This window comes from Procambarus clarkii, chromosome 46 (genome assembly GCF_040958095.1).
Source record: "Procambarus clarkii isolate CNS0578487 chromosome 46, FALCON_Pclarkii_2.0, whole genome shotgun sequence".
Classification (NCBI taxonomy): domain Eukaryota; kingdom Metazoa; phylum Arthropoda; class Malacostraca; order Decapoda; family Cambaridae; genus Procambarus; species Procambarus clarkii.
In genome coordinates this window covers 13,079,395-13,107,364 of record NC_091195.1, presented here as the reverse complement: position 1 = coordinate 13,107,364, position 27,970 = coordinate 13,079,395, and the positions used below count along the sequence as shown (strand labels likewise).

The window sequence follows — 27,970 nt, the reverse complement described above, 5'->3', positions numbered from 1 at the left end:
TCTGTAGATTACTGTACATCTACACATGTACATCTGTAGATTACTGTACATCTACACATGTACATCTGTAGATTATTGTACATCTACACATGTACATCTGTAGTTTACTGTACATCTACACATGTACATCTGTAGATTACTGTACATCTACACATGTACATCTGTAGATTACTGTACATCTACACATGTACATCTGTAGATTACTGTACATCTAAACATGTACATCTGTAGATTACTGTACATCTACACATGTACAGCAGTAGAATACTGTACATCTACACATATACATCTGTAGATTACTGTACATCTACACAAGTACATCAGTAAATTACTGTACATCTACACATGTACATCTGTAGATTACTGTACATCTACACATGTTCATCTAATACTTGATGAGACGTAATCATCTCATTGAGAGATGTACATCATAATCATTGTTATATAATGTACATCTACATTGGTGTCGTGAGGCTGGTCTCAACAACCAGCACCTCGTAGATGTGTCCTTGTACATTATTGGTCTCGTGAGGCTGGTCTCAACAACCAGCTCCTCGTAGATGTGTCCTTGTACATTATTGGTCTCGTGAGGCAGGTCTCAACAACCAGCTCCTCGTAGATGTGTCCTTGTACATTATTGGTCTCGTGAGGCTGGTCTCAACAATCTATCATATATGAAAATTATTAAAATTGTTAAGCGACGCAGCGAGCTCCCGGAGGTACTTCTTGTTCTCCTCACTGTCCCGGATCGTAATCGCAAGGTAATCACCAGTGACGCCCCTCCGGTGAAGTCCTCGCAGGAGTCTCTCCCCTCCCACACCTGTAGATGAGAGGGTACATTGAAGCCCACACCTGGCTACTCTCCCCACCCACACCTGCAAATGATGTGGAACATTGAAGCCACCACCTGGCAACTCTCCACACCAACACCTGAAGATGAGAGGGAACACTGAAGCCCACACCGGGAAACTCTCCCCTCCCACACCTGTAGATGAGAGAGAACATTGAAGCCCACACCTGGCAACTCTCCACACCAACACCTGCAGATGAAAGAGAACACTGAAGCCCACACCTGGAAACTCTCCCCACCTACACCTGCAGATGAAAGGGAACACTGAAGCCCACACCTGGTTACTACTCACACCCATCTCTCAAGGAGGAGTAGGAGGAGGGTAGTGCTGCAGAGGAGGAGGAAGGTAGTGGTGCAGAGCAGGAAGAGGGTAGTGGTGCAGAGGAGGAGGAGAGTAGTGGTGCAGAGGAGGAGGAGAGTAGTGGAGCAGAGGAGGAGGAGGGTAGTGCTGCAGAGGAGGATGAGGGCAGTGATGCAGAGGAGGAGGATAGTGGTGCAGAGGAGGAGGAGAGTAGTGGTGCAGAGGAGGAGGAGAGTAGTGGAGCAGAGGAGGAGGAGGGTAGTGCTGCAGAGGAGGAGGAGGGTAGTGGTGCAGAGGAGGAGGATAGTGGTGCAGGGAAGGAGGGTAGTGATGCAGAGGGGGAGGGTAGTGGTGCAGAGGAGGAGGGTAGTGATGCAGAGGAGGAAGGTAGTGATGCAGAGGAGGAGGGTAGTGGTGCAGAGGAGGAGGGTAGTGTTGCAGAGCAGGAGGGTAGTGGTGCAGAAAAGGAGGAGAGCAGTGGTGCAGAGGAGGATAAGGGTAGTGGTGCAGAGGAGGAGGAGGAGGAGGGTAGTGGTGCAGAGGAGGTAGGAAGTGATGCAGAGGAGGAGGGTAGTGGCGCAGAGGAGGAAGGTAGTGATGCAGAGGAGGAGGGTAGTGGTGCAGAGGAGGAGGAGGGTAGTGGTGCAGAGGAGGAGGAGGGTAGTGGTGCAGAGGAGGAGGAGGGTAGTGGTGCAGAGGAGGAGGGTAGATGTGCACAGGAGGAGGAGGGTAGTGGTGCAGAGGAGGAGGATGGTAGTGGTGCAGAGGAGAAGGATGGTAGTGGTGCAGAGGAGGAGGGTAGTTGTGCAGAGGAGGAGGAGGAGGGTAGTGGTGCAAAGGAGGAGGGTAGTGCTGCAAAGGAGGAGGGTAGTGTTGCAGAGGAGGAGGAGGGTAGTGTTGCCGAGGAGGAGGATGGTAGTGGTACAGAGGAGGAGGAGGGAAGTGGTGCAGAGGAGGAGCGTAGTGATGCAGAGGAGGAGGAGGGTAGTGGTGCAGAGGAGGAGGATGGTAGTGGTGCAGAGGAGAAGGATGGTAGTGGTGCAGAGGAGGAGGAGGGTAGTGTTGCAGAGGAGGAGGATAGTTGTGCAGAGGAGGAGGAGGGTAGTGGTGCAAAGGAGGAGGGTAGTGCTGCAGAGGAGGAGGGTAGTGTTGCAGAGGAGGAGGAGGGTAGTGTTGCCGAGGAGGAGGATGGTAGTGGTGCAGAGTAGGAGGAGGGTAGTGGTGCAGAGGAGGAGGGTAGTGATGCAGAGGAGGAGGAGGGTAGTGGTGCAGAGGAGGAGGATGGTAGTGGTGCAGAGGAGAAGGATGGTAGTGGTGCAGAGGAGGAGGAGGGTAGTGTTGCAGAGGAGGAGGGTAGTTGTGCAGAGGAGGAGGAGGGTAGTGGTGAAAAGGAGGAGGGTAGTGCTGCAGAGGAGGAGGGTAGTGTTGCTGAGGAGGAGGAGAGTAGTGTTGAAGAGGAGGAGGATGGTAGTGGTGCAGAGGAGGAGGAGGGTAGTGGTGCAGAGGAGGAGGAGAGTAGTGGAGCAGAGGAGGAGGAGGGTAGTGCTGCAGAGTAGGAGGAGGGTAGTGGTGCAGAGGAGGGTAGTGATGCAGAGGAGGAGGGTAGTGGTGCAGAGGAGGATAAGGGTAGTGGTGCAGAGGAGGAGGAGGAGGGTAGTGGTGCAGAGGAGGTAGGAAGTGATGCAGAGGAGGAGGGTAGTGGCGCAGAGGAGGAAGGTAGTGATGCAGAGGAGGAGGGTAGTGGTGCAGAGGAGGAGGAGGGTAGTGGTGCAGAGGAGGAGAAGGGTAGTGGTGCAGAGGAGGAGGAGGGAAGCGATGCAGAGGAGAAGGAGGGTAGTGATGCAGAGGAGGAGGGTAGTGTTGCAGAGGAGGAGGGTAGTGTTGCAGAGGAGGAGGAGGGTAGTGTTGCCGAGGAGGAGGATGGTAGTGGTGCAGAGGAGGAGGAGGGTAGTGTTGCAGAGGAGGAGGGTAGTGATGCAGAGGAGGAGGATGATAGTGGTGCAGAGGAGGAGGAGGAGGGTAGTGGTGCAGAGGAAGAGGATGGTAGTGGTGCAGAGGAGGAGGAGGAGGGTAGTGGTGAAGAGGAGGAGGGTAGTGGTGCAGAGGAGAAGGATGGTAGTGGTGCAGAGGAGGAGGAGGGTAGTGTTGCAGAGGAGGAGGGTAGTGGTGCAGAGGAGGAGAAGGGTAGTGGTGCAGTGGAGGAGGAGGAGGGGAGTGGTGCAGAGGAGGAGGGCAGTGGTGCAGTGGAGGAGGAGGGTAGTGGTGCAGTGGAGGAGGAGGAGGGTAGTGGTGCAGAGGAGAAGGAGAGAAGTGGTGCAGAGGTTTGAGGAGGGTAGTGCTGCAGAGGAGGAGGAGGATAGTGATGCAGAAGAGGAGGAGGGTAGAGGTGCAGAGGAGGAGGGAAGTGATGCAGAGGAGGAGGGTAGTGGTGCAGAAAAGGAGGAGAGTAGTGTTGCAGAAAAGGAGGGTAGTGACGCAGAGGAGGAGGGATATGATGCAGAGGAGGAGGAGAGTAGTGGTCCAGAGGAGGAAGAGGAAAGTAATGCAGAGAAGTAGGGTAGTGGAGCAGAGGAGACGGAGGGTAGTGATGCAGAGGAGGAGGGAAGATGTGCAGAGGAGGAGGGAAGTGGTGCAGAGAAGGAGGAGGGTAGTGCTGCAGAGGAGGAGGGTAGATGTGCAGAGGAGGAGGGTAGTGGTGCAGAGGAGGAGAAGGAGGGAAGTGGTGCAGAGGAGGAGGAGGGTAGTGATGCAGAGGAGGGTAGATGTGCAGAGGAGGAGGGTAGTGGTGCAGAGGAGGAGGAGGAGGGTAGTGCTGCAAAGGAGGAGGAGGGTAGTGATGCAGAGGAGGAGGGTAGTGGTGCAGAGGAGTAGAAGGAGGGAAGTGGTGCAGAGGAGGAGGATGATAGTGATGCAGAGGAGGAGGGTAGATGTGCAGAGGAGGAGGGTAGTTGTGCACAGGAGGAGGAGGGTAGTGGAGCAGAGGAGGAGGAGGGTAGCGGTGCAGAGGAGGAGGAGGGAAGTGATGCAGAGGAGGAGGAGGGTAGTGATGCAGAGGAGGAGGGTAGTGATGCAGAGGAGGAGGATGGTAGTAGTGCAGAGGAGGAGGATGGTAGTAGTGCAGAGGAGGAGGAGAGTAGTGGTGCAGAGGAGGAGGAGGGTAGTGGTGCAGAGGAGGAGGGAAGTGATGCAGAGGAGGAGGGTAGTGGTGCAGAGGAGGAGGAGAGTAGTGGTGCAGAGGAGGAGGGTAGTGATGCAGAAAAGGAGGGTAGTGGTGCAGATGAGGAGGAGAGTAGTGGGGCAAAGGAAGAGGAGGGTAGTGGTGCAGAGGAGGAGGAGGGTAGTGGTGCAGAGGAGGAGGGTAGTGGTGCAGAGGAGGAGGAGAGTAGTGGTAAAGAGGAGGAGAAGGAGGGAAGTGGTGCAGAGGAGGAGGAGGGTAGTGATGCAGAGGAGGAGGGTAGATGTGCAGAGGAGGAGGGTAGTGGTGCAGAGGAGGAGAAGGAGGGAAGTGGTGCAGAGGAGGAGGATGGTAGTGATGCAGAGGAGGAGGGTAGTGGTGCAGAGGAGGAGAAGAAGGGAAGTGGTGCAGAGGAGGAGGAGGGTAGTGATGCAGAGGAGGAGGGTAGATGTGCAGAGGAGGAGGGTAGTGGTGCACAGGAGGAGGAGGGTAGTGGAGCAGAGGAGGAGGAGGGTAGCGGTGCAGAGGAGGAGGAGGGAAGTGATGCAGAGGAGGAGGAGGGTAGTGATACAGAGGAGGAGGGTAGTGATGCAGAGGAGGAGGGTAGTGGAGCAGAGGAGGAGGATGGTAGTGGTGCAGAGGAGGAGGATGGTAGTAGTGCAGAGGAGGAGGATGGTAGTAGTGCAGAGGAGGAGGGTAGTGATGCAGAGGAGGAGGAGAGTAGTGGTGCAGAGGAGAAGGAGGAGGAGGGTAGTGGGGCAGAGGAGGAGGAGGGGAGTAGTTCAGAGGAGGAGGGTAGTGGGGCAGAGGAGGAGGAGGAGGGTAGTGTTGCAGAGGAGGAGGGTAGTGTTGCAGAGGAGGAGGAGGGTAGTGGTGCAGAGGAGGAGGATGGTAGTGGTGCAGAGGAGGAGGAGGAGGGTAGTGGTACAGAGGAGGAGGGAAGTAGTGCAGAGGAGGAGGATGGTAGTGGTGCAGAGGAGGAGGAGGGTAGTGGTGCAGAGGAGGAGGATGGTAGTGGTGCAGAGGAAAAGGAGGAGGGTAGTGGTGCAGGGGAGGAGGAGGGTAGTTGTGCAGAGGAGGAGGAGAGAAGTGGTGCAGAGGTTTGAGGAGGGTAGTAGTGCAGAGGAGGAGGAGGATGGTGATGCAGAAGAGGAGGAGGGTAGTGGTGCAGAGGAGGAGGGAAGTGATGCAGAGGAGGAGGGTAGTGGTGCAGAGGAGGAGGAGAGTAGTGGTGCAGAGGAGGATAAGGGTAGTTGTGCAGAGGAGGAGGAGGAGGAGGAAAGTGATGCAGAGGAGGAGGAGAGTAGTGGTGCAGAGGAGGATAAGGGTAGTTGTGCAGAGGAGGAGGAGGAGGAAAGTGGTGCAGAGGAGGAGGAGAGTAGTGGTGCAGAGGAGGAGGAGGGTAGTGGTGCAGAGGAGGAGGAGAGTAGTGGTGCAGAGGAGGATAAGGGTAGTTGTGCAGAGGAGGAGGAGGAGGAAAGTGGTGCAGAGGAGGACGAGAGTAGTGGTGCAGAGGAGGATAAGGGTAGTAGAGCAGAGGAGGAGGAGGGTAGTGGTGCACAGGAGGAAGAGGGAAGTGATGCAGAGGAGGAGGAGGGTAGTGATGCAGAGGAGGATGGAAGATGTGCAGAGGAGGAGGGAAGTGGTGCAGAGGAGGAGAGGGTAGTGCTGCAGAGTAGGAGGACGGTAGTGATGTAGAGGAGGAGGGTAGTGGTGCAGAGGAGGAGAAGGAGGGTAGTGGTGCAGAGGAGGAGGGAAGTGGTGCAGAGAAGGAGGGTAGTGATGCAGAGGAGGAGGATGGGGGTAGTGGTGCAGAGGAGGAGGAGGAGGGTAGTGGTGCAGAGTGTGAGGAGAGCAGTGGGGCAGAGGAGGAGGGTTGTGGTGCACAGGAGGAGGAGGAGGATAGTTGTGCAGAGGAGCAGGAGGGTAGTGTTGCAGAGGAGGAGGAGAGTAGTGGGGCAGAGGAGGAGGAGGGAAGTGATGCAGAAGAGGAGGAGGGTAGTGGTGCAGAGGAGGAGGAGGGTAGTGATGCAGAGTAGGAGGGAAGTGGTGCAGAGGAGGAGGAGAGTAGTGGGGCAGAGGAAGAGGAGGGTAGTGGTGCAGAGGAGGAGGAGGGTAGTGGTGCAGAGGAGGAGGAGGGAAGTGATGCAGAAGAGGAGGAGGGTATTGAAGCAAAGGAGGAGGGTAGTGGTGCAGAGGAGGAGGGCAGTGGTGCAGAGGAGGAGGGTAGTGGTGCAGAGGAGGAGGGTAGTGGTGCAGAGGAGGTGGATGGGGGTAGTGGTGCAGAGGAGGTGGATGGGGGTAGTGGTGCAGAGGAGGAGGGTAGTGGTGCAGAGGAGGTGGATGGGGGTAGTGGTGCAGAGAAGGAGGATGGGGGTAGTGGTGCAGAGGAGGAGGAGAGTAGTGGGACAGAGGAGGAGGGTTGTGGTGCAGAGGAGGAGGAGAGTAGTGGTGCAGAAGAGGAGGAGGGAAGTGATGCAGAAGAGGAGGAGGGAAGTGATGCAGAAGAGGAGGGTAGTGGTGCAGAGGAGGAGGAGGGTAGTGGTGCAGAGGAGGAGGGTAGTGGTGCAGATGAAGAGGGTAGTGGTGCAGAGGAGGAGGGTAGTGATGCAGAAGAGCAGGAGAGTAGTGGTGCAGAGGAGGAGGGTAGTTGTGCAGAGGTGGAGGAGGGTAGTGGTGCAGAGGAGGAGGAGGGTAGTGATGCAGAGGAGGAGGAGAGTAGTGGTGCAGAGGAGGAGGGTAGTAGTGCACAGGAGGAGGAGGATAGTGGTGCAGAGGAGGAGGAGGGTAGTGGTGCAGAGGAGGAGGGTAGTGGTGCAGAGGAAGAGGGTAGTGGTGCAGAGGAAGAGGGTAGTGGTGCAGAGGAGGAGGGTAGTGATGCAGAAGAGCAGGAGAGTAGTGGTGCAGAGGAGGAGGGTTGTGGTGCACAGGAGGAGGAGAATAGTTGTGCAGTGGAGGAGGAAGGTATCTAGTATATCTATATATATCTAGTATATCTATATATCTAGTCTTTAAAGACTAGGAGGGAAGAGAACTATCAGGAGAAAGCGCCAAGCCATCACGACTATATAGCACTGGGAAGGAGTCAGGATAAGGATTGGGGAGTGGACGGGGGGGGGGATAAGAGGCGATATGTACAAGTATTGAAGGATTTCAAAGAATATGACGATGCTAACTCGGGACAATTCTTGAATATTGCTCAATCAACATATTGTGCACCAGTGACTTATATGATATAGGTTATATATTATATAACGATATAATACACACCAATAATGTAAAATTGTTTGATTTAATCGAATATTAATGTCATATCATTGTTCTATTATGAATATATGTATACACAATATAACAGATCAATGTCATGTATATATAATAGAACAATGCTGTGTATACATAATAAAATACAACAATGCTGTATATACATATCCAACCCGTCCTCGGCAAATACTTTACCCCCCCCCCCCTATTCAAACCACTTGGATAGTTGGCCAGATATCTGTGATGGCCTGAAAGCATATTACGGTTTCTTTAATAGTCTATAGGTAAACTGGCAAGTGAACCTTGTCGTAAAGATTATTCTCAGGTTATAACTTTAATAGAAATTTGCTGATTTGTAATGTAAAAAATGTGTGGGAGGGAGCCGAGCGGACAGCACGCTGGGCGTGTGATCCTGTGGTCCTGGGTTCGATCCCAGGCGCCGGCGAGACACATTGGGCAGAGTTTCTTTCACCCTCAGGATAGCGCACAGGACTCGTAATTCTGTGGCGCGGGTTCGATTCCCGCACGAGGCAGAAACAATGGGCAGAGTTTCTTTCACCCTATGCCCCTGTTACCTAGCAGTAAATAGGTACCCGGGAGTTAAGTCAGCTGTCACGGGCTGCTTCCTGGGGGTGGAGGCCTGGTCGAGGACCGGGCCGCGGGGACACTAAAGCCCTGAAATCATCTCAAGATAACAAGATAACCTCAAGAAGGTAGTGGTGAAGAGGAGGAGGGTAGTGATGCAGAGGAGGAGGAGGGTAGTGGTGCAGAGGAGGAGGGTAGTGATGCAGAGGAGGAGGGTAGTGGTGCAGAGGAGGAGGTGGAGGGTAGTGATGCAGAGGAGGAGGACGGTAGTGATGCAGAGGAGGAGGATGGGGGTAGTGGTGCAGAGGAGGAGGGTAGTGGTGCAGAGGGTGAGGAAAGTAGTGGGGTAGAGGAGGAGGGTTGTGGTGCTGAAGAGGAGGAGGGTAGTGGTGCAGAGGAGGAGGGTAGTGGTGCAGAGGAGGTGGATGGGGGTAGTGGTGCAGAGGAGGAGGGTAGTGGTGCAGAGGAGGTGGATGGTGGTAGTGGTGCAGAGAAGGAGGATGGGGGTAGTGGTGCAGAGGAGGAGGAGAGTAGTGGGACAGAGGAGGAGGGTTGTGGTGCAGAGGAGGAGGAGAGTAGTGGGACAGAGGAGGAGGATAGTTGTGCAGAGGAGGAGGAGGGTAGTGGTGCAGAGGAGGAGGGTAGTGATGCAGAGGAGGAGGAGAGTAGTGGGACAGAGGAGGAGGGTTGTGGTGCAGAGGAGGAGGAGAGTAGTGGTGCAGAAGAGGAGGAGGGAAGTGATGCAGAAGAGGAGGAGGGAAGTGATGCAGAAGAGGAGGGTAGTGGTGCAGAGGAGGAGGAGGGTAGTGGTGCAGAGGAGGAGGGTAGTGGTGCAGATGAAGAGGGTAGTGGTGCAGAGGAGGAGGGTAGTGATGCAGAAGAGCAGGAGAGTAGTGGTGCAGAGGAGGAGGGTAGTTGTGCAGAGGTGGAGGAGGGTAGTGGTGCAGAGGAGGAGGAGGGTAGTGATGCAGAGGAGGAGGAGAGTAGTGGTGCAGAGGAGGAGGGTAGTAGTGCACAGGAGGAGGAGGATAGTGGTGCAGAGGAGGAGGAGGGTAGTGGTGCAGAGGAGGAGGGTAGTGGTGCAGAGGAAGAGGGTAGTGGTGCAGAGGAAGAGGGTAGTGGTGCAGAGGAGGAGGGTAGTGATGCAGAAGAGCAGGAGAGTAGTGGTGCAGAGGAGGAGGGTTGTGGTGCACAGGAGGAGGAGAATAGTTGTGCAGTGGAGGAGGAAGGTATCTAGTATATCTATATATATCTAGTATATCTATATATCTAGTCTTTAAAGACTAGGAGGGAAGAGAACTATCAGGAGAAAGCGCCAAGCCATCACGACTATATAGCACTGGGAAGGAGTCAGGATAAGGATTGGGGAGTGGACGGGGGGGGGGATAAGAGGCGATATGTACAAGTATTGAAGGATTTCAAAGAATATGACGATGCTAACTCGGGACAATTCTTGAATATTGCTCAATCAACATATTGTGCACCAGTGACTTATATGATATAGGTTATATATTATATAACGATATAATACACACCAATAATGTAAAATTGTTTGATTTAATCGAATATTAATGTCATATCATTGTTCTATTATGAATATATGTATACACAATATAACAGATCAATGTCATGTATATATAATAGAACAATGCTGTGTATACATAATAAAATACAACAATGCTGTATATACATATCCAACCCGTCCTCGGCAAATACTTTACCCCCCCCCCCCCTATTCAAACCACTTGGATAGTTGGCCAGATATCTGTGATGGCCTGAAAGCATATTACGGTTTCTTTAATAGTCTATAGGTAAACTGGCAAGTGAACCTTGTCGTAAAGATTATTCTCAGGTTATAACTTTAATAGAAATTTGCTGATTTGTAATGTAAAAAATGTGTGGGAGGGAGCCGAGCGGACAGCACGCTGGGCGTGTGATCCTGTGGTCCTGGGTTCGATCCCAGGCGCCGGCGAGACACATTGGGCAGAGTTTCTTTCACCCTCAGGATAGCGCACAGGACTCGTAATTCTGTGGCGCGGGTTCGATTCCCGCACGAGGCAGAAACAATGGGCAGAGTTTCTTTCACCCTATGCCCCTGTTACCTAGCAGTAAATAGGTACCCGGGAGTTAAGTCAGCTGTCACGGGCTGCTTCCTGGGGGTGGAGGCCTGGTCGAGGACCGGGCCGCGGGGACACTAAAGCCCCGAAATCATCTCAAGATAACAAGATAACCTCAAGAAGGTAGTGGTGAAGAGGAGGAGGGTAGTGATGCAGAGGAGGAGGAGGGTAGTGGTGCAGAGGAGGAGGGTAGTGATGCAGAGGAGGAGGGTAGTGGTGCAGAGGAGGAGGTGGAGGGTAGTGATGCAGAGGAGGAGGACGGTAGTGATGCAGAGGAGGAGGATGGGGGTAGTGGTGCAGAGGAGGAGGGTAGTGGTGCAGAGGGTGAGGAAAGTAGTGGGGTAGAGGAGGAGGGTTGTGGTGCTGAAGAGGAGGAGGGTAGTGGTGCAGAGGAGGAGGGTAGTGGTGCAGAGGAGGTGGATGGGGGTAGTGGTGCAGAGGAGGAGGGTAGTGGTGCAGAGGAGGTGGATGGTGGTAGTGGTGCAGAGAAGGAGGATGGGGGTAGTGGTGCAGAGGAGGAGGAGAGTAGTGGGACAGAGGAGGAGGGTTGTGGTGCAGAGGAGGAGGAGAGTAGTGGGACAGAGGAGGAGGATAGTTGTGCAGAGGAGGAGGAGGGTAGTGGTGCAGAGGAGGAGGGTAGTGATGCAGAGGAGGAGGAGGGTAGTGATGCAGAGGAGGAGGGTAGTGGTGCAGAAGAGGAGGAGAGTAGTGCTGCAGAGAAGGAGGAGGGTAGTGGTGCAGAGGAGGAGGAGGCTAGTGCTGCAGAGGAGGAGTAGGGTAGTGATGCAGAGGAGGAGGGTAGTGGTGCAGAGGAGGAGGCGGGTAGTGGTACAGAGGAGGAGAAGGGTAGTGGTACAGAGGAGGAGGGTAGTGGTGCAGAGGAGGAGGGTAGTGGTGGAGAGGAGGAGGGTAGTGATGCAGAGGAGGTGGAGGAGGGTATTGGTGCAGAGGAGGAGGGTAGTGGTGCAGAGGAGGAGGGTAGTGGTGCAGAGAAGGAGAGTAGTGGGGCAGAGGAGGAGGGTAGTGATGCAGAAAAGGAGGGTAGTGGTGCAGAGGAGGAGGAGAGTAGTGGGGCAAAGGAAGAGGAAGGTAGTGGTGCAGAAGAGGAGGAGGGAAGTGATGCAGAAGAGGAGGGTAGTGGTGCAAAGGAGGAGGGTAGTGGTGCAGAGGAGGAGGAGGGTAGTGATGCAGAGGAGGAGGGTAGTGGTGCAGATGAAGAGGGTAGTGGTGCAGAGGAGGAGGGTAGTGGTGCAGAGGAGGAGGGTAGTGATGCAGAAGAGCAGGAGAGTAGTGGTGCAGAGGAGGAGGGTAGTTGTGCAGAGGTGGAGGAGGGTAGTGGTGCAGAGGAGGAGGAGGGTAGTGATGCAGAGGAGGAGGAGAGTAGTGGTGCAGAGGAGGAGGGTAGTGGTGCACAGGAGGAGGAGGATAGTGGTGCAGAGAAGGAGGAGGGTAGTGGTGCAGAGGAGGAGGGTAGTGGTGCAGAGGAAGAGGGTAGTGGTGCAGAGGAGGAGGGTAGTGATGCAGAAGAGCAGGAGAGTAGTGGTGCAGAGGAGGAGGGTTGTGGTGCACAGGAGGAGGAGAATAGTTGTGCAGAGGAGGAGGAAGGTAGTGGTGAAGAGGAGGAGGGTAGTGATGCAGAGGAGGAGGAGGGTAGTGGTGCAGAGGAGGAGGGTAGTGATGCAGAGGAGGAGGGTAGTGGTGCAGAGGAGGAGGTGGAGGGTAGTGATGCAGAGGAGGAGGATGGGGGTAGTGGTGCAGAGGAGGAGGAGGAAGAGGGTAGTGGTGCAGAGGGTGAGGAAAGTAGTGGGGTAGAGGAGGAGGGTTGTGGTGCTGAAGAGGAGGAGGGTAGTGATGCAGAGGAGGAGGAGGAGGAGGGTAGTGGTGCTGAGGAAGAGAAGGGTAGTGGTGCAGAGGAGGTTGAGGAGGGTAGTGCGGCTGAGGAAGAGGGTAGTTGTGCAGAGGTGGAGGAGGGTAGTGGTGCAGAGGAGGAGGAGGGTAGTGATGCAGAGGAGGAGGAGAGTAGTGGTGCAGAGGAGGAGGGTAGTGGTGCAGAGGGTGAGGAAAGTAGTGGGGTAGAGGAGGAGGGTTGTGGTGCTGAAGAGGAGGAGGAGGGTAGTGGTGCTGAGGAGGAGAAGGGTAGTGGTGCAGAGGAGGTTGAGGAGGGTAGTGCGGCTGAGGAAGAGGGTAGTTGTGCAGAGGTGGAGGAGGGTAGTGGTGCAGAGGAGGAGGAGGGTAGTGATGCAGAGGAGGAGGAGAGTAGTGGTGCAGAGGAGGAGGGTAGTGGTGCACAGGAGGAGGAGGATAGTGGTGCAGAGGAGGAGGAGGGTAGTGGTGCAGAGGAGGAAGGTAGTGGTGCAGAGGAAGAGGGTAGTGGTGCAGAGGAGGAAGGTAGTGATGCAGAAGAGCAGGAGAGTAGTGGTGCAGAGGAGGAGGGTTGTGGTGCACAGGAGGAGGAGAATAGTTGTGCAGAGGAGGAGGAAGGTAGTGATGAAGAGGAGGAGGGTAGTGATGCAGAGGAGGAGGAGGGTAGTGGTGCAGAGGAGGAGGGTAGTGATGCAGAGGAGGAGGGTAGTGGTGCAGAGGAGAAAGTGGAGGGTAGTGATGCAGAGGAGGAGGACGGTAGTGATGCAGAGGAGGAGGATGGGGGAAGTGGTGCAGACGAGGAGGAGGAGGAGGGTAGTGGTGCAGAGGGTGAGGAAAGTAGTGGGGTAGAGGAGGAGGGTTGTGGTGCTGAAGAGGAGGAGGGTAGTGATGCAGAGGAGGAGGAGGAGGAGGGTAGTGGTGCTGAGGAGGAGAAGGGTAGTGGTGCAGAGGAGGATGAGGAGGGTAGTGCGGCTGAGGAAGAGGATAGTGGTGCAGAGGAGGAGGAGGGTAGTGGTGCAGAGGAGGAGGAGGGTAGTGATGCAAAGGAGGAGGGTTGTGGTGCAGAGGAGGAGGAGGGTAGTTGTACAGAATAGCAGGAGGGTAGTGGTGCAGAGTAGGAGAAGGGAAGTGATGCAGAGGAGGAGGAGGGTAGTGATGCAGAAGAGGAGGAGAGTAGTGGTGCAGAGGAGGAGGGTAGTTGTGCAGAGGTGGAGGAGGGTAGTGGTGCAGAGGAGAAGGAGGGTAGTGGTACAGAGGAGGAGGAGGGTAGTGATGCAGAGGAGGAGGGTAGTGGTGCAGAGGAGGAGGGTAGTGGTGCAGAAGAAGAGGGTAGTGGTGCAGAGGAGGAAGGTAGTAATGCAGAAGAGCAGGAGAGTAGTGGTGCAGAGGAGGAGGGTAGTTGTGCAGAGGTGGAGGAGGGTAGTGGTGCAGAGGAGGAGGAGGGTAGTGATGCAGAGGAGGAGGAGAGTAGTGGTGCAGAGGAGGAGGGTAGTGGTGCACAGGAGGAGGAGGATAGTGGTGCAGAGGAGGAGGAGGGTAGTGGTGCAGAGGAGGAGGTTAGTGATGCAGAGGAGGAGGGTAGTGGTGCAGAGGAGGAGGGTAGTGGTGCAGAGGAGGAGGGAAGTGGTGCAGATGTGGAGGTGGAGGGTAGTGATACAGAGGAGTAGGGTAGTGGTGCAGAGGAGGGGGGAAGTGGTGCAGATGTGGAGGTGGAGGGTAGTGATGCAGAGGAGGATGATGGGGGGTAGTGGTGCAGAGGAGGAGGAGGAGGAGGGTAGTGGTGCAGAGGAGGAGGAGGGTAGTGGTGCAGAGGAGGAGGGTAGTGGTGCAAAGGAGGAGGAGGAGGAGGGTAGTGGTGCAGAGGAGGAGGAGGGTAGTGGTGCAGAGGAGAAGGGTAGTGGTTCAGAGGAGGAGAAGGGTAGTGGTGCAGAGGAGCAGGGTAGTGGTGCAGCGGAGGAGGAGGGTAGTGATGCAGAGGAGGAGGACGGTAGTGGTGCAGAGGAGGAGGGTGGGGGTAGTGGCGCAGAGGAGGAGGAGGAGGAGGGTAGTGGTGCAGAGGAGGAGGAGGAGGGTAGTGGTGCAGAGGAGGAAGAGGAGGGTAGTGGTGCAGAGGAGGATGAGGAGGGTAGTGCTGCAGAGGAGGAGGAGGGTAGTGGTGCAGAGGAGGAGGAGGGTAGTGATGCAGAGGAGGAGGGTTGTGGTGCAGAGGAGGAGGAGGGTAGTGGTGCAAAGGAGGAGGAGGGTAGTGGTGCAGAGGAGGAGGAGGAAAAGGGTAGTCGTGCAGAGGAGGAGGAGGTTAGTGGTGCAGAGGAGGAGGAGGGTAGTGATGCAGAGGTGGAGGAAGGTAGTGATGCAGAGAAGGAGGTTTGTGGTGCAGAGGAGGAGGGTAGTGGTGCAGAGTAGTAGGAGGGTAGTAGTGCAGAGGAGGAGGAGGGTAGTGGTATACTGGAGGAGGAGGGTAGTTATGCAGAGGAAGAGGAAGGTAGTGGAGCAGAGGAGGAGGTGGATAGTGGTGCCGAGTAGGAGGAGGGTAGTGGTGCAGTGGAGGAAGAGGGTAGTGGTGCAGAGGAGGAGGGTAGTGGTTCAGAGGAGGAGGATGGTAGTGGTGCAGAGAGGATGAGGGTAGTGGTGCAGAGGAGGAGGAGGGTAGTGGTGCCGAGTAGGAGGAGGGTAGTGGTGCAGAGGAGGATGAGGGTATTAGTGCAGAGGAGGAGGAGGAGGGTAGTGGTGCAGAGGAAGAAGAGGATAGTAGTGCAGAGGAGTAGGAGGGTAGTGATGCAAAAGAGGAGGGTAGTGATGCAGAAGAGGAGGAGGGTAGTGATGCAGAGGAGGAGAAGGGTAGTGGTGCAGAGAAGGAGGAAGGTAGTGGTGCAGAGGAGGAGGAGGAGGAGGGTAGTGGTGCTGAGGAGGAGGAGGGTAATGATGCAGATGAGGAGGAGGGTAGTGCTGCAGAGAAGGAGGAGGGTAGTGGTGCAGAGGAGGAGGAGGGTAGTGGTGCAGAGGAGGAGGAGGGTAGTGGTGCCGAGTAGGAGGAGGGTAGTGGTGCAGAGGAGGATGAGGGTATTAGTGTAGAGGAGGAGGAGGAGGGTAGTGGTGCAGAGGAAGAAGAGGATAGTAGTGCAGAGGAGTAGGAGGGTAGTGATGCAAAGGAGGAGGGTAGTGATGCAGAAGAGGAGGAGGGTAGTGATGCAGAGGAGGAGAAGGGTAGTGGTGCAGAGAAGGAGGAAGGTAGTGGTGCAGAGGAGGAGGAGGAGGGTAGTGGTGCTGAGGAGGAGGGTAATGATGCAGATGAGTAGGAGGGTAGTGGTGCAGAGAAAGAGGAGGTTAGTGGTGCAGAGGAGGAGGAGGGTAGTGTAGCAGAGGAAGAGGATGGTAGTGATGCAGAGGAGGAGGAGGGTAGTGGTGCAGAGGAGGAGGGTAGTGGTGCAGAGAGAGTGGGTAGTGGTGCAGAGGAGGAGGAGGGTAGTGGTGCAGAGGAGGAGGGTAGTGGTGCAGAGAGAGTGAGTAGTGGTGCAGAGGAGGAGGAGGGTAGTGGTGCAGAGGAGGAGGAGGGTAGTGGTGCAGAGGAGAAGGAGGTGGTGCAGAGAAGTAGAGGGTAGTGTCACCACTCTCCACTACTTCCCCTCACTACTCTCCACCACTGCCACACACCACTCTCCACCACTGCCACACACCACTCTCCACCTCTGCCACACACCACTCTCCACCACTGTCACGCACCACTCTCCACCTCTCCACCACTGTCACACTCCACTCTCCACTACTGTCACGCCCTACTCTCCACCACTGTCACACACCTCTGTCCACCACTGCTACACACCACTCTCCACTACTGTCACGCACCACTCTCCACCTCTCCACCACTGTCACACTCCACTCTCCACTACTGTCACACCCTACTCTCCACCACTGTCACACACCTCTGTCCACCACTGCCACACACCACTCTCCACCACTGTCACACACCACTGTCCACCACTGCCACACACCACTCTCCACCACTGCTACACACCTCTGTCCACCACTACCACACACCACTCTCCACCACTGTCACACACCTCTGTCCACCACTGCCACACACCACTCTCCACCACTGTCACACACCACTCTCCACCACTGTCACACCCTACTCTCCACCACTGTCACACACCTCTGTCCACCACTGCCACACACCACTCTCCACCACTGCCACACACCACTCTCCACCACTGCCACACACCACTCTCCACCACTGCCACACACCTCTGTCCACCACTGTCACACACCTCTGTCCACCACTGCCACACACCACTCTCCACCACTGCCACACACCACTCTCCACCACTGCCACACACCACTCTCCACCACTGCCACACACCTCTGTCCACCACTGCCACACACCACTCTCCACCACTGCCACACACCTCTGTCCACCACTGCCACACACCACTCTCCACCACTGTCACACACTACTCTCCACCACTGCCACACACCACTCTCCACCACTGCCACACACCACTCTCCACCACTGTCACACACCTCTGTCCACCACTGCCACACACCACTCTCCACCACTGTCACACACCACTCTCCACCACTGTCACACACCACTCTCCACCACTGTCACACACCACTCTCCACCACTGCCACACACCACTCTCCACCACTGCCACACACCACTTTCCACCACTGTCACACCCTACTCTCCACCACTGCCACACACCTCTGTCCACCACTGCCACACACCACTCTCCACCACTGTCACACACCACTCTCCACCACTGCCACACACCACTCTCCACCACTGTCACACCCTACTCTCCACCACTGCCACACACCACTCTCCACCACTGCCACACACCACTCTCCACCACTGCCACACACCACTCTCCACCACTGTCACACCCTACTCTCCACCACTGCCACACACCTCTGTCCACCACTGCCACACACCACTCTCCACCACTGTCACACACCTCTGTCCACCACTCCCACACACCACTCTCCACACAAATTCACAAAGACCTGAAAGTTGTAGCATTAAATATTATGATAGATATCGTGAAGAGACATTCATATATGGGACTAATAGAACAAGAACCCGGTAATGTGATGTCATAGTGGCCAGAATTCGCCTGGGATATAGACGTATCTGTCAGCTTTCTCAAAACCCAAATGTCGAGTACACAATGTGTCAACTTTGTGAAAGAGAAAACATGCACACACATGAACATTATATTGTAGAATGTCCCATATTGTCTGACTTTCGCCCTCGTGGGCTGAGGTATGCTGAACTGTGTAATTACTATATGAGTACTGGAACACTTGATGATATTTTGGACTTGTTTCCAAGATTGACCATGTAATGTATCATATATACGATGTATGTATGTGATATAACTATATAACCTGAGCTTGGAAAAGCACCTTAATCACCTTCAGTGATTAAGTGCTTAATTGCACACTAGTTTCTCTGTCAGCTATCACTCCCTGTCAGTGTAAAAGAGACAAATGTATGTGAATGCAAGTGTGTGTATATATACATGTATATATGTATTTGTACGTATATATGTGTGTGTATGTATATGTATGTGAATAAAGTACATATGGAAGCTGATCAGAATTGCACTTCGCCTTTGTAAATGCACATTAATGACACTTCGAACACTTTATGTAGGGCATACGTAAATCTGTATATCTATGTATTTACGTACGTAGGCTAGCTTAGCATTTTAAAAGAACCGAATCACCTTATGTGGTTAATTGTTCAATAAATCCCAGAATTATATGTTTAACTGTTCTCTAACCCTGTCCATGGAGGACAGAAGAAAACGTATATATGCTGGTTAGCATTGTAAATGTGTGGCCACGTCTGTGGTAGAAAATAATAATAATAAAAAAACACTCTCCACCACTGTCACACACCACTCTCCACCACTGTCACACACCACTCTCCACCACTGTCACACACCACTCTCCACCACTGCCACACACCACTCTCCACCACTGCCACACACCACTCTCCACCACTGTCACACACCACTCTCCACCACTGTCACACACCACTCTCCACCACTGCCACACACCACTCTCCACCACTGCCACACACCACTCTCCACCACTGTCACACACCACTCTCCACCACTGTCACACACCACTCTCCACCACTGCCACACACCACTCTTCACCACTGTCACACACCACTCTCCACCACTGCCACACACCACTTTCCACCACTGTCACACCCTACTCTCCACCACTGCCACACACCTCTGTCCACCACTGCCACACACCACTCTCCACCACTGTCACACACCACTCTCCACCACTGTCACACACCACTCTCCACCACTGTCACACACCACTCTCCACCACTGTCACACACCACTCTCCACCACTGTCACACACCACTCTCCACCATTGTCACACACCACTCTCCACCACTGTCCCTCACCACTCTCCATCACTACCACACACCACTCTCCACCACTGTCCAACACCACTCTCCACCACTGCCACACACCACTCTCCACCACTGTCACACACCACTCTCCACCACTGTCACACACCACTCTCCACCACTGTCACACACCACTCTCCACCACTGTCACACACCACTCTCCACCACTGTCACACACCACTCTCCACCACTGTCACACACCACTCTCCACCACTGTCACACACCACTCTCCACCACTGTCACACACCACTGTCACACACCACTCTCCACCACTGTCACACACCACTTTCCACCACTGCCACACACCACTCTCCACCACTGTCACACACCACTCTCTACCACTGTCACACACCACTCTCCACCACTGCCACACACCACTCTCCACCACTGTCACACACCACTCTCCACCACTGTCACACACCACTCTCCACCACTGTCACACACCACTTTCCACCACTGCCACACACCACTCTCCACCACTGTCACACACCACTCTCCACCACTGCCACACACCACTCTCCACCACTGCCACACACCACTCCACCTTCCGTAATCTTCCTACTCCTACCTTAAACTTCCTTCTCGTTCCTGCCTTCCTTATTTTTCCTAATCCTTCTATGTTCTTCAACTATCAATATCCACTAACAACAACCAACAGCCACCACCAACACCTTCTCCTCCTCGACCTTCTCATTCTTCCTCCTCGACCTTCTCCTCTTTCTTCCTTGACCTTCTACTTCCTCCTCGATCTTCTCATTCTTCCTCCTCGACCTTCTCCTCTTTCTTCCTTGACCTTCTCCTTCCTCCTCGACCTTCTCCTTCCTCCTCGACCTTCTCCTTCCTCCTCGACCTTCTCCTTCCTCCTCGACCTTCTCCTTCCTCCTCTTTCTCCTCCTTACTCCTCCTCCTTCCTCCTCGACCTCCTCCTCTAACTACAACAACCAACCACCATTACTATCAGTGCTCAACTGCAGGCCATTCTGCGTGTTTGGAGGAAGTACGTCATGACGACAAAGATGTTTTTGTATTTGTCGATAGCCGAGGAGCACTTGAGTCCTTAAACAGTCGAAATCCAGTCTTCATGTCCATAGTTGAGGAGTGTAAGAAAAGAATAATTGAGATACAGCTGAAAGGTCACAATGTGAAATTCATGTGGATTCCATCTCATGTTGGAATAGTGCTCAACGAGGTGGCGGATGACTTGGCCAAACGTGCCACATTAAAACAACAAGTTGACATCGAATGTGAATTCACAATGAGACAAATAAGAAGCATAATCAGAAATATTCAGGCACAGGCAGAAGTGGCGAGGAGAGGTATAATGTATGAGGGAAGTCAAAACCATGCAACACTACATGTGTGTGTTAGTCAAAACACCCATTTCACTTATGGTAAAAGGAGAAATGCTTGGAGTGACTGTGTACATGCGGCTCAGGCTTGGGTACAAATATTACTGGGAATATGGGATAGATGTTCATGATAATGACAGGAAGTGTCAACTATGTGGTATGTTAAGGTCTCACACCCTTGCCCATTATGTTCTTGATTGTCCGTTGATTAATGTATATAGAAACATTGGGATAAGGACTGTTCCTGAACAAATAGCCTGGATGTGTCACAACGGAAAGGTTGATAATATTCTGGAGAGATATAAGAATTTTGCACCAAGACTGTAATCTTTTGTTGAATTATCTGCATGTCTCTTGCAAATTGTCTATACAGTATACCTAAGTCATAAAAGTATTTGTGTGTACGTCTGATACCATACTACTTGTGTAAAGGAGGAAATGTATATGTTTATCTCTCAGAATGTTCGGTAATATGTTTATTGTTTGTGATGTGTGTCTATATATGTATGAACACGTTGTACTGAACGGGGTGAGAATAGCTTGAGCTACCTCATCCCTTTGTCAGTATTTTACCTCAATAAACTTATTTCAATTTCAATTTAACTACTATCAATAACCATCAACCTAAACAATCATCAACAACCACAACAATCAATCACCACTACTATCAACAACAACCATAAACCAACACCAACCACAACAATCAACCACCCCTACCACCAACAACAATCAACCACCACTACTGCCAAATATAATCAACCACCACTACCACAAAATACAACAATCAACCACCAATATCACGAACCTCAACACTACCAGTACAGTCAACCACAAACGACCACAACCACCATCTACCACTGCCCTCAACCACTACTATCAACAACCACTACCATTAACCACAACTATCAACCACCAACAACCATAAACCACCACCAACAACCTCAACAATCAACCACCACTACCACCAACAATCAACCACCACTACCACCAAACAACACAATAAACCACCACCCACGCGAACTATAACCAACAATCGCCACTACATAAAGTACAACAATCAACCACTACCATCACGAACCACAACAACCACCACTGCAATTAACCCCCCAACCACACCCATCAACCACCACAACAATCAACCACCACAACAATCAACCACCACAACCATCAACCACCACAATAATTAACCACCACAACCATCAACCACCACAACAATCAACCCCCACAACCATTAACCACCACAACAATCAACCACCACAACCATTAACCACCACAACAATCAACCACCACAACCATCAACCACCACAATAATTAACCCCCACAACCATTAACCACAACAACAATCAACCCCCACAATAATTAACCACAACAACAATCAACCACCACAACCATTAACCACCACAACAATCAACCACAACAACCATCAACCACCACAACCATCAACCACCACAACAATCAACCACCACAACCATCAACTACCATAATAATCAACCACCACAACCATCAACCACCACAATAATCAACCACCACAACAATCACCCACCACAACAATCAACCACCACAATAATCAACCACCAAAACCATCATCCATCACAACAATCAACCACCACAACCATCAACCACCACAACCATCAACCACCACAACAATCAACCACCACAACCATCAACCACCACAACTATCAACCACCACAACCATTAACCACCACAACCATCAACCACCACAACAATCAACCACCACAACCATCAACCACCACAACAATCAACCACCACAACTACCAACAAACACTACCATCATCCACCGCAACCATCAACCACCACAACAATCAACCACCACAACAATCAACCACCACAACTACCAACAAACACTACCATCATCCACCGCAACCATCAACCACGACTACCATGGATTCTCCATTAAGTGAAAGTAATGAATAAAATATTTTTAACCTACCTTTTATTATGCTTCAGTTTTATTTCTAGTATATGTAGAAATATATTTTTAAAATATTTCTACATTTTTTAAATATATTCCATCAATCAGGAAAACGATTTTTATGCAACATTTAAGGTTGCGACACGGTCTCAAAATTGTTTAGCCAAAGTTGTGCAGTAAGTTGTGGCACTTATTTACAACCACACAATACCGTACCTAATACATGAAAACAAACGTTGTCACACCTGGCTACTCTCCCGACCCACACCTGTAGATGAGAGGGAACACGGAAGCCCACACCTGGCTACTCTTCCGACCCACACCTGCACATAAGATGGAACACGGAAGCCCACACCTGGCTACTTTCCCGACCCACACCTGCACATGAGAGGGAACACTAAAGTCCACACCTGGCTACTCTCCCCACCCACACCTGTCTATGTCACACACTCATGCCAAAGAAAACTTATATCAAGTAAATCTAGCTTGTATTAAGCAAGACAATGTTGGGCTAAATATTGATCAGTGTTATCTTATAAGCAGTGAAGCTTGCTTAATGAATATTCTTGGTCGCTAAACGGTGCTCAAAGTTACTCAAGAAGCCTTATAAGTTCTCTAATTCATGACTTTTAATGTAAAAATATTTTTGAAACCACTGGAAGCACTGTGAATTAAACAACTGAGTTACAGATATTCACGTGTTAAAATGTAGTCAATACGTACTGGTGAGACGCGTGTCAGGGAAGTACAGGAGACTATACCCTTCTCATGAGGGAGGACACAGCTGAGCCGCCAGGTGGCAGCACCAGTCTATGGCGGGGTCGTCATCAGTGAGGCGCCGCCTGATGGTCAGGTGGAGCTCCCTTCCCTGGTACGACAGACTGCCCAGTGTGTCCGGGTCCACGTAGCCCGTGGCGTCCAGGGTGTCCGGGTCCACGTAGCCCGTGGCGTCCAGGGTGTCCGGGTCCACGTAGACCGTGGCGTCCATGGTGTCCGGGTCCACGTTGCCCTTGGCGTCCAGGGTGTCCGGGTCCACGTAGCCCGTGGCGTCCAGGGTGTCCGGGACCACGTAGCCCGTGGCGTCCAGGGTGTACGGGTCCACGTAGCCCGTGGCGTCCAGGGTGTCCGGGTCCACGTAGCCCGTGGCGTCCAGGGTGTCCGGGACAACGTAGCCCGTGGCGTCCAGGGTGTCCGGGTCCACGTAGCCCGTGGCGTCCAGGGTGTCCGGGTCCACGTAGCCCGTGGCGTCCAGGGTGTCCGGGTCCACGTAGCCCGTGGCGTCCAGGGTGTCCGGGTCCACGTAGCCCGTGGCGTCCAGGGTGTCCGGGACCACGTAGCCCGTGGCGTCCAGGGTGTACGGGTCCACGTAGCCCGTGGCGTCCAGGGTGTCCGGGTCCACGTAGCCCGTGGCGTCCAGGGTGTCCGGGTCTACGTAGCCCGTGGCGTCCAGGGTGTCCGGGACAACGTAGCCCGTGGCGTCCAGGGTGTCCGGGACCACGTAGCCCGTGGCGTCCAGGGTGTCCGGGTCCATGTAGCCCGGGGCGTCCAGGTCAATGTCTGAAGACATACACTGAGATACAGTCACGGTCGTTACTGGTATGTTCTAAGATATAACAAGAAGACATACTGAGCCATCCACTCACCTTACTGCTGGGTTTATTACCTGATGACAAGTCCGTATTTTGGACAGTATTAATAGCATCTAAACTATGTATTAATAGCTTTTAAAAGCCACGGTCAAGGTCATCTGTATCAATGGTCAAGGTCATCTGTGTCAATTGTCAAGGTCACAGTCAAGGTTATCAGTATCAATTGTCAAGGTCACAGTCAAGGTTATCTGTATTAATTGTCAAAGTTATCTGTATCAATGGTCAAGGTCACAGTCAAGGTCATCTGTATCAATTGTCAAGGTCACAGTCAAAGTTATCTCTATCAATTGTCAAGGTTATCTGTATCAATGGTCAAGGTCATCTGTATCAATGGTCAAGGTCACAGTCAAGGTCATCTGTATCAATGGTCAAGGTCATCTGTATCAATTGTCAAGTTTATCTGTATCAATGGTCAATGTTATCTGTATCAATGGTCAAGGTCACAGTCAAGGTCATCTGTATCAATTGTCAAGGTTATCTGTATCAATTGCCAAGGTTATCTGTATCAATGGTCAAGGTCATCTGTATCAATGGTCAAGGTCACAGTCAAGGTCATCTGTGTCAATGGTCAAGGTCATCTCTATCAATGGTCAAGGTCACAGTCAAGGTCATCTGTATCAATGGTCAAGGTCATCTGTATCATGGTCAAGGTCACAGTCATGGTCATCTTTATCAATGGTCAAGGCCGCATTAGAAGGTCATATAAACTAAGTCAAGGTCACAGTGAAAGGTCATCTGGACCAAGTATCAAGGTCACAGGGATAGATGGGTCACCTGAATTAAGGATCAAGGTTACGGAAGGTCTAATTAACCAAGGGATCAAGGTCACAGTAAAAGGTCATCTTGGACAGGAATTAGGTCTCACTGAAAGGTCATTTTAAGCAGGAATTAGTTCAATGTGAAAGGTCTTCTTGAACAGGAATTAGGTCGCAGTAAAAGGTCATCTTAAACAGGAATTAGGTCACAATGAAAGGTCATCTTGAACAGGAATTAGGTCACAATTAAAGGTCATCTTGAACAGAAATTAGGTCACAGTAAATGGTCATTTTGAACAGGAATTAGGTCACAGTGAAAGGTCATCTTGAACAGGAATTAGGTCACAGAGAAAGGTCATCTTGAACAGGAATTAGGTCACAGTGAAAGGTCATCCTGAACCGGAATTAGGTCACAGTAAAAGGTCATCTTGAACAGGAATTAGGTCACAGTGAAAGTTCATCTTGAACAGGAATTAGGTCACAGTAAAAGGTCATCTTGAACAGGAATTAGGTCACAATGAAAGGTCATCTTGAACAGGAATTAGGTCACATTGAAAGGTCATCTTGAACAGGAATTAGGTCACAGTGAAAGGTCATCCTGAACAGGAATTAGGTCACAGTGAAAGGTCATCCTGAACAGGAATTAGGTCACAGTAAAAGGTCATCTTGAACAGGAATTAGGTCACAGTGAAAGGTCATCTTGAACAGGAATTAGGTCACAGTAAAAGGTCATCTTGAACAGGAATTAGGTCACAATGAAAGGTCATCTTGAACAGGAATTAGGTCACAATGAAAGGTCATCTTGAACAAGAATTAGGTCACAGTGAAAGGAGATCTGTACCACGAGTCAAAGTCAAAGTGGTAAGTCATCTGAACCAAAAGTTTGGCGTCGCTAAATACTTCATGAAATTATTTATGCACAAGAATATATACAGCAGCGGAATGTTTCGAAAATTTATTATTCATGGAATAGTCGCCCTTAATAAGTCTATATTTGTAATCAAAGTAGAAGGTTTGTCACCCTTAAGGTGACTATATTTGTAAACAATATAAGGTGTTTGTCTCCCTTAAGGTGACTATATTTGTAAACAATATAAGGTGTTTGTCTCCCTTAAGGTGACTATATTTGTAAACAATATAAGGTGTTTGTCACCCTTAAGGTGACTATATTGTAAACAATATAAGGTGTTTGTCACCCTTAAGGTGACTATATTTATAAACAATATAAGGTGTTTGTTGCTCTTAAGGTGACTATATTTGTAAACAATATCAGGTGTTTGTCGTCCATAAGATGAATATATTTGTAAACAATATAAGGTGTTGTCTCCCTTAAGGTGATTATGTTTGTAAACAATATATGGAGTCTTTCTTCCATAAGGTTGTAAACATATATGTAAACAATGTAAATCTGAATTACTATATTAAACATGACGAATGAAGCCCTTTGCGTAATTTTGGTATTAATAAATAACCCTAAAAATTATGGTGGAAAATCTGAATATTTACCAAGACGCTGCAGGTGAGGAAGGCGAGGCAGGTGACGGATGAGGACGGGCAGTTGGTGTGGTGTGAGGTACAGGAGGAGTCTCTTGAGGGTGGGAGGCAGGAGGGGTATGGCTGCCTCAGACAAGCGACCAACAAACCGCTCTAAGGTACACTTACTGCCGGGGGCTGTCAGCCTCTCCAAACATTGTTTTGTTATAACACTACTCTCTTCGCTGTATAAATAATAGTGAAGATCTAAGGATATGGTTACCTTCATTTTTGCCAGCACTGACAGTGTAGACAGGAGCTGCTTTAGTTGGGGTGTATCGTTTATGATTAGGTAAATGTTCTTAGGTGTCACCTTCTTAAGAACAAGCGGCAGGACAACACACGAGTCAACACTGTTTATTGGCCACCAGTGTTCTGTACGCAGCTTCTCACACACGGCTTGGATGACGTGCTCACTCCCGCGGGACTCTGCTACATGCTTCAACAGCTCGTCAGTCTTATACGTAACCATCTCGCACAGGTCAATTATGTGAGTAATGAACCTGTGCTCTACTCCCCGGGCACACAGCACCCCGGTAGTGCTGACTAAAATGTTCTGCCATCTGGGACGCTCACTAAACTCCTTGTTGCACGTCGCTAATATCAAACTTTGACCCTCTCAGGTGATCTCCCAAGGAGCGTTTTTCCTTACGTACAACATCCACCAAGAGGTCAATGATTATAGAGCTTTCCCCTGACACACGGTGTGATGCTGGATCACTTCGGTCTTGCTCAGCCTTCAACAAGAGATCGACCTGCCTCCTGCTGGCACAATACTCCTGGTACCTGGCGTGAAAATAGCCAATCACCCACACCACAACATCCACCAAGAGGTCAATGATAATAGAGCTTTCCCCTGACACACGGTGTGATGCTTGATCACCTCGGTCTTGCTCAGCCTTCAACAAGAGAGCGACCAGCCTCCTGCTGGCACAATACTCCTGGTACCTGGCGTGAAAATAGCTAAACACCCACCTATAACAAAATGAGGTAGAATACTTTGAGGAACAAATGAGGGAGTTTACTTTGAGGAACAAAATGAACCCGATCAACCCAAAGCGCGTCTCCGGCCACCGAGGCCGTGGCGCGCAATTATCCGCGAAGAGCCGCAACCAGACACAACACATGATGCACCCCTGGCTGACCAACCAAGCATCAACAACCCAAGGACCCCTCCTGAAAGCAGCAATCTCATTCTTTGCCAGAAAAGAAGGAGATGGCTGCAAACGAACAAATCTATCACCTCGACCAAAAGAGCAGAAGCCCCTGCGCCGATGAAGGGCATGAAGCTCCCCGACCAGACCCCTAGAGTCCAATGCTAACAAGAAAAAGAGCCTTAGCCAAACAATCCTGAACCGAAGGGGCCACGACAAAACGAGGAAATGAGAAGTAAGAGAGAACCTGATCCAAGGACCAGAACGGCTCAGGCAGCACATGAGCAGGCCGGAGGTGAAAAAACGCCCGAGACCGCTTGCGAAATGGAGCAGAAGTAACATCAATACCGAATGCCAGCTGCAGGGGCTCTGCCAACGCCGCACGATATAAGGTGACAGTTTTCGGCATTATATGACGGTCCTGAAACAACCATGAGAGAAAGCACAAAACAACCTAAACCCCATGCACCCCGGCGGGATTTCCCAGGGCCATTACTGTTATCGCTATGGGTAAGCCCAGGAAGGGTACTGCTAACCGGCGCCCAAGTCTACCAAACTTGTAAACTCAACCCCCGGGACATGTCCACTGATGGAGCCAAGTAGGGGAGGGAGGTACCACCGAACACAGGAGGTCAAAACCCTAAGATAACCGAGGGGTAGGGGAATAAGAGCAGATCTCCTCCAGGCACAGATCACCAGCCCCCCCAAAAAATGAAAAGAAAACCCCCGCAAGAGGACAACGTACCCAGGAGGAACAGAGCTGGCCATTGTAATAGGTGAAAACTAGCTGCACAGTCCCCCCGTGCTCCTACCAGTGCAAAAGCTACCACTTACCCCAAGGTAAACAATAAAGGAAGAAACCCCCCAACACTCCCAAACCGGTCAATTACCGAGCAGCAAAAGACCAACAGAGGTGGACCCCAAGGTCACTTGTGGAAGATAACCCCAAACCCCAAGAGCGGTACTTACAGGACATTCACGGAAGGGAACACTAAGCACATGCAGC

General features: G+C 51.7%; 1 protein-coding gene across 1 annotated transcript; it reads right to left on the bottom strand.

Annotated features, from left to right (window-relative positions):
• Positions 1 to 351: 351 nt before the first annotated feature.
• On the bottom strand, positions 352 to 26,361 carry LOC138350643 (uncharacterized). The gene is made up of 3 exons (XM_069301699.1): positions 25,784 to 26,361; positions 22,597 to 23,430; positions 352 to 820 (listed from the first exon to the last, which is right to left on the bottom strand). The coding sequence occupies exons 1-2, from the start codon at positions 26,280 to 26,282 to the stop codon at positions 22,640 to 22,642; spliced, it is 1,290 nt and encodes a 429-aa protein (XP_069157800.1). The 5' UTR covers positions 26,283 to 26,361; the 3' UTR covers positions 352 to 820; positions 22,597 to 22,639.
• Positions 26,362 to 27,970: the final 1,609 nt, after the last annotated feature.

Coding starts and splice junctions, on each gene's coding strand:
- LOC138350643 (XM_069301699.1), bottom strand. CDS start 26,282: ATGGTTACGTATAAGACTGACGAGCTGTTGAAGCATGTAGCAGAGTCC. Junction 23,431..25,783: donor TCCTCACCTGCAGCGTCTTG/GTAAATATTCAG, acceptor GTATGTCTTCAG/ACATTGACCTGGACGCCCCG.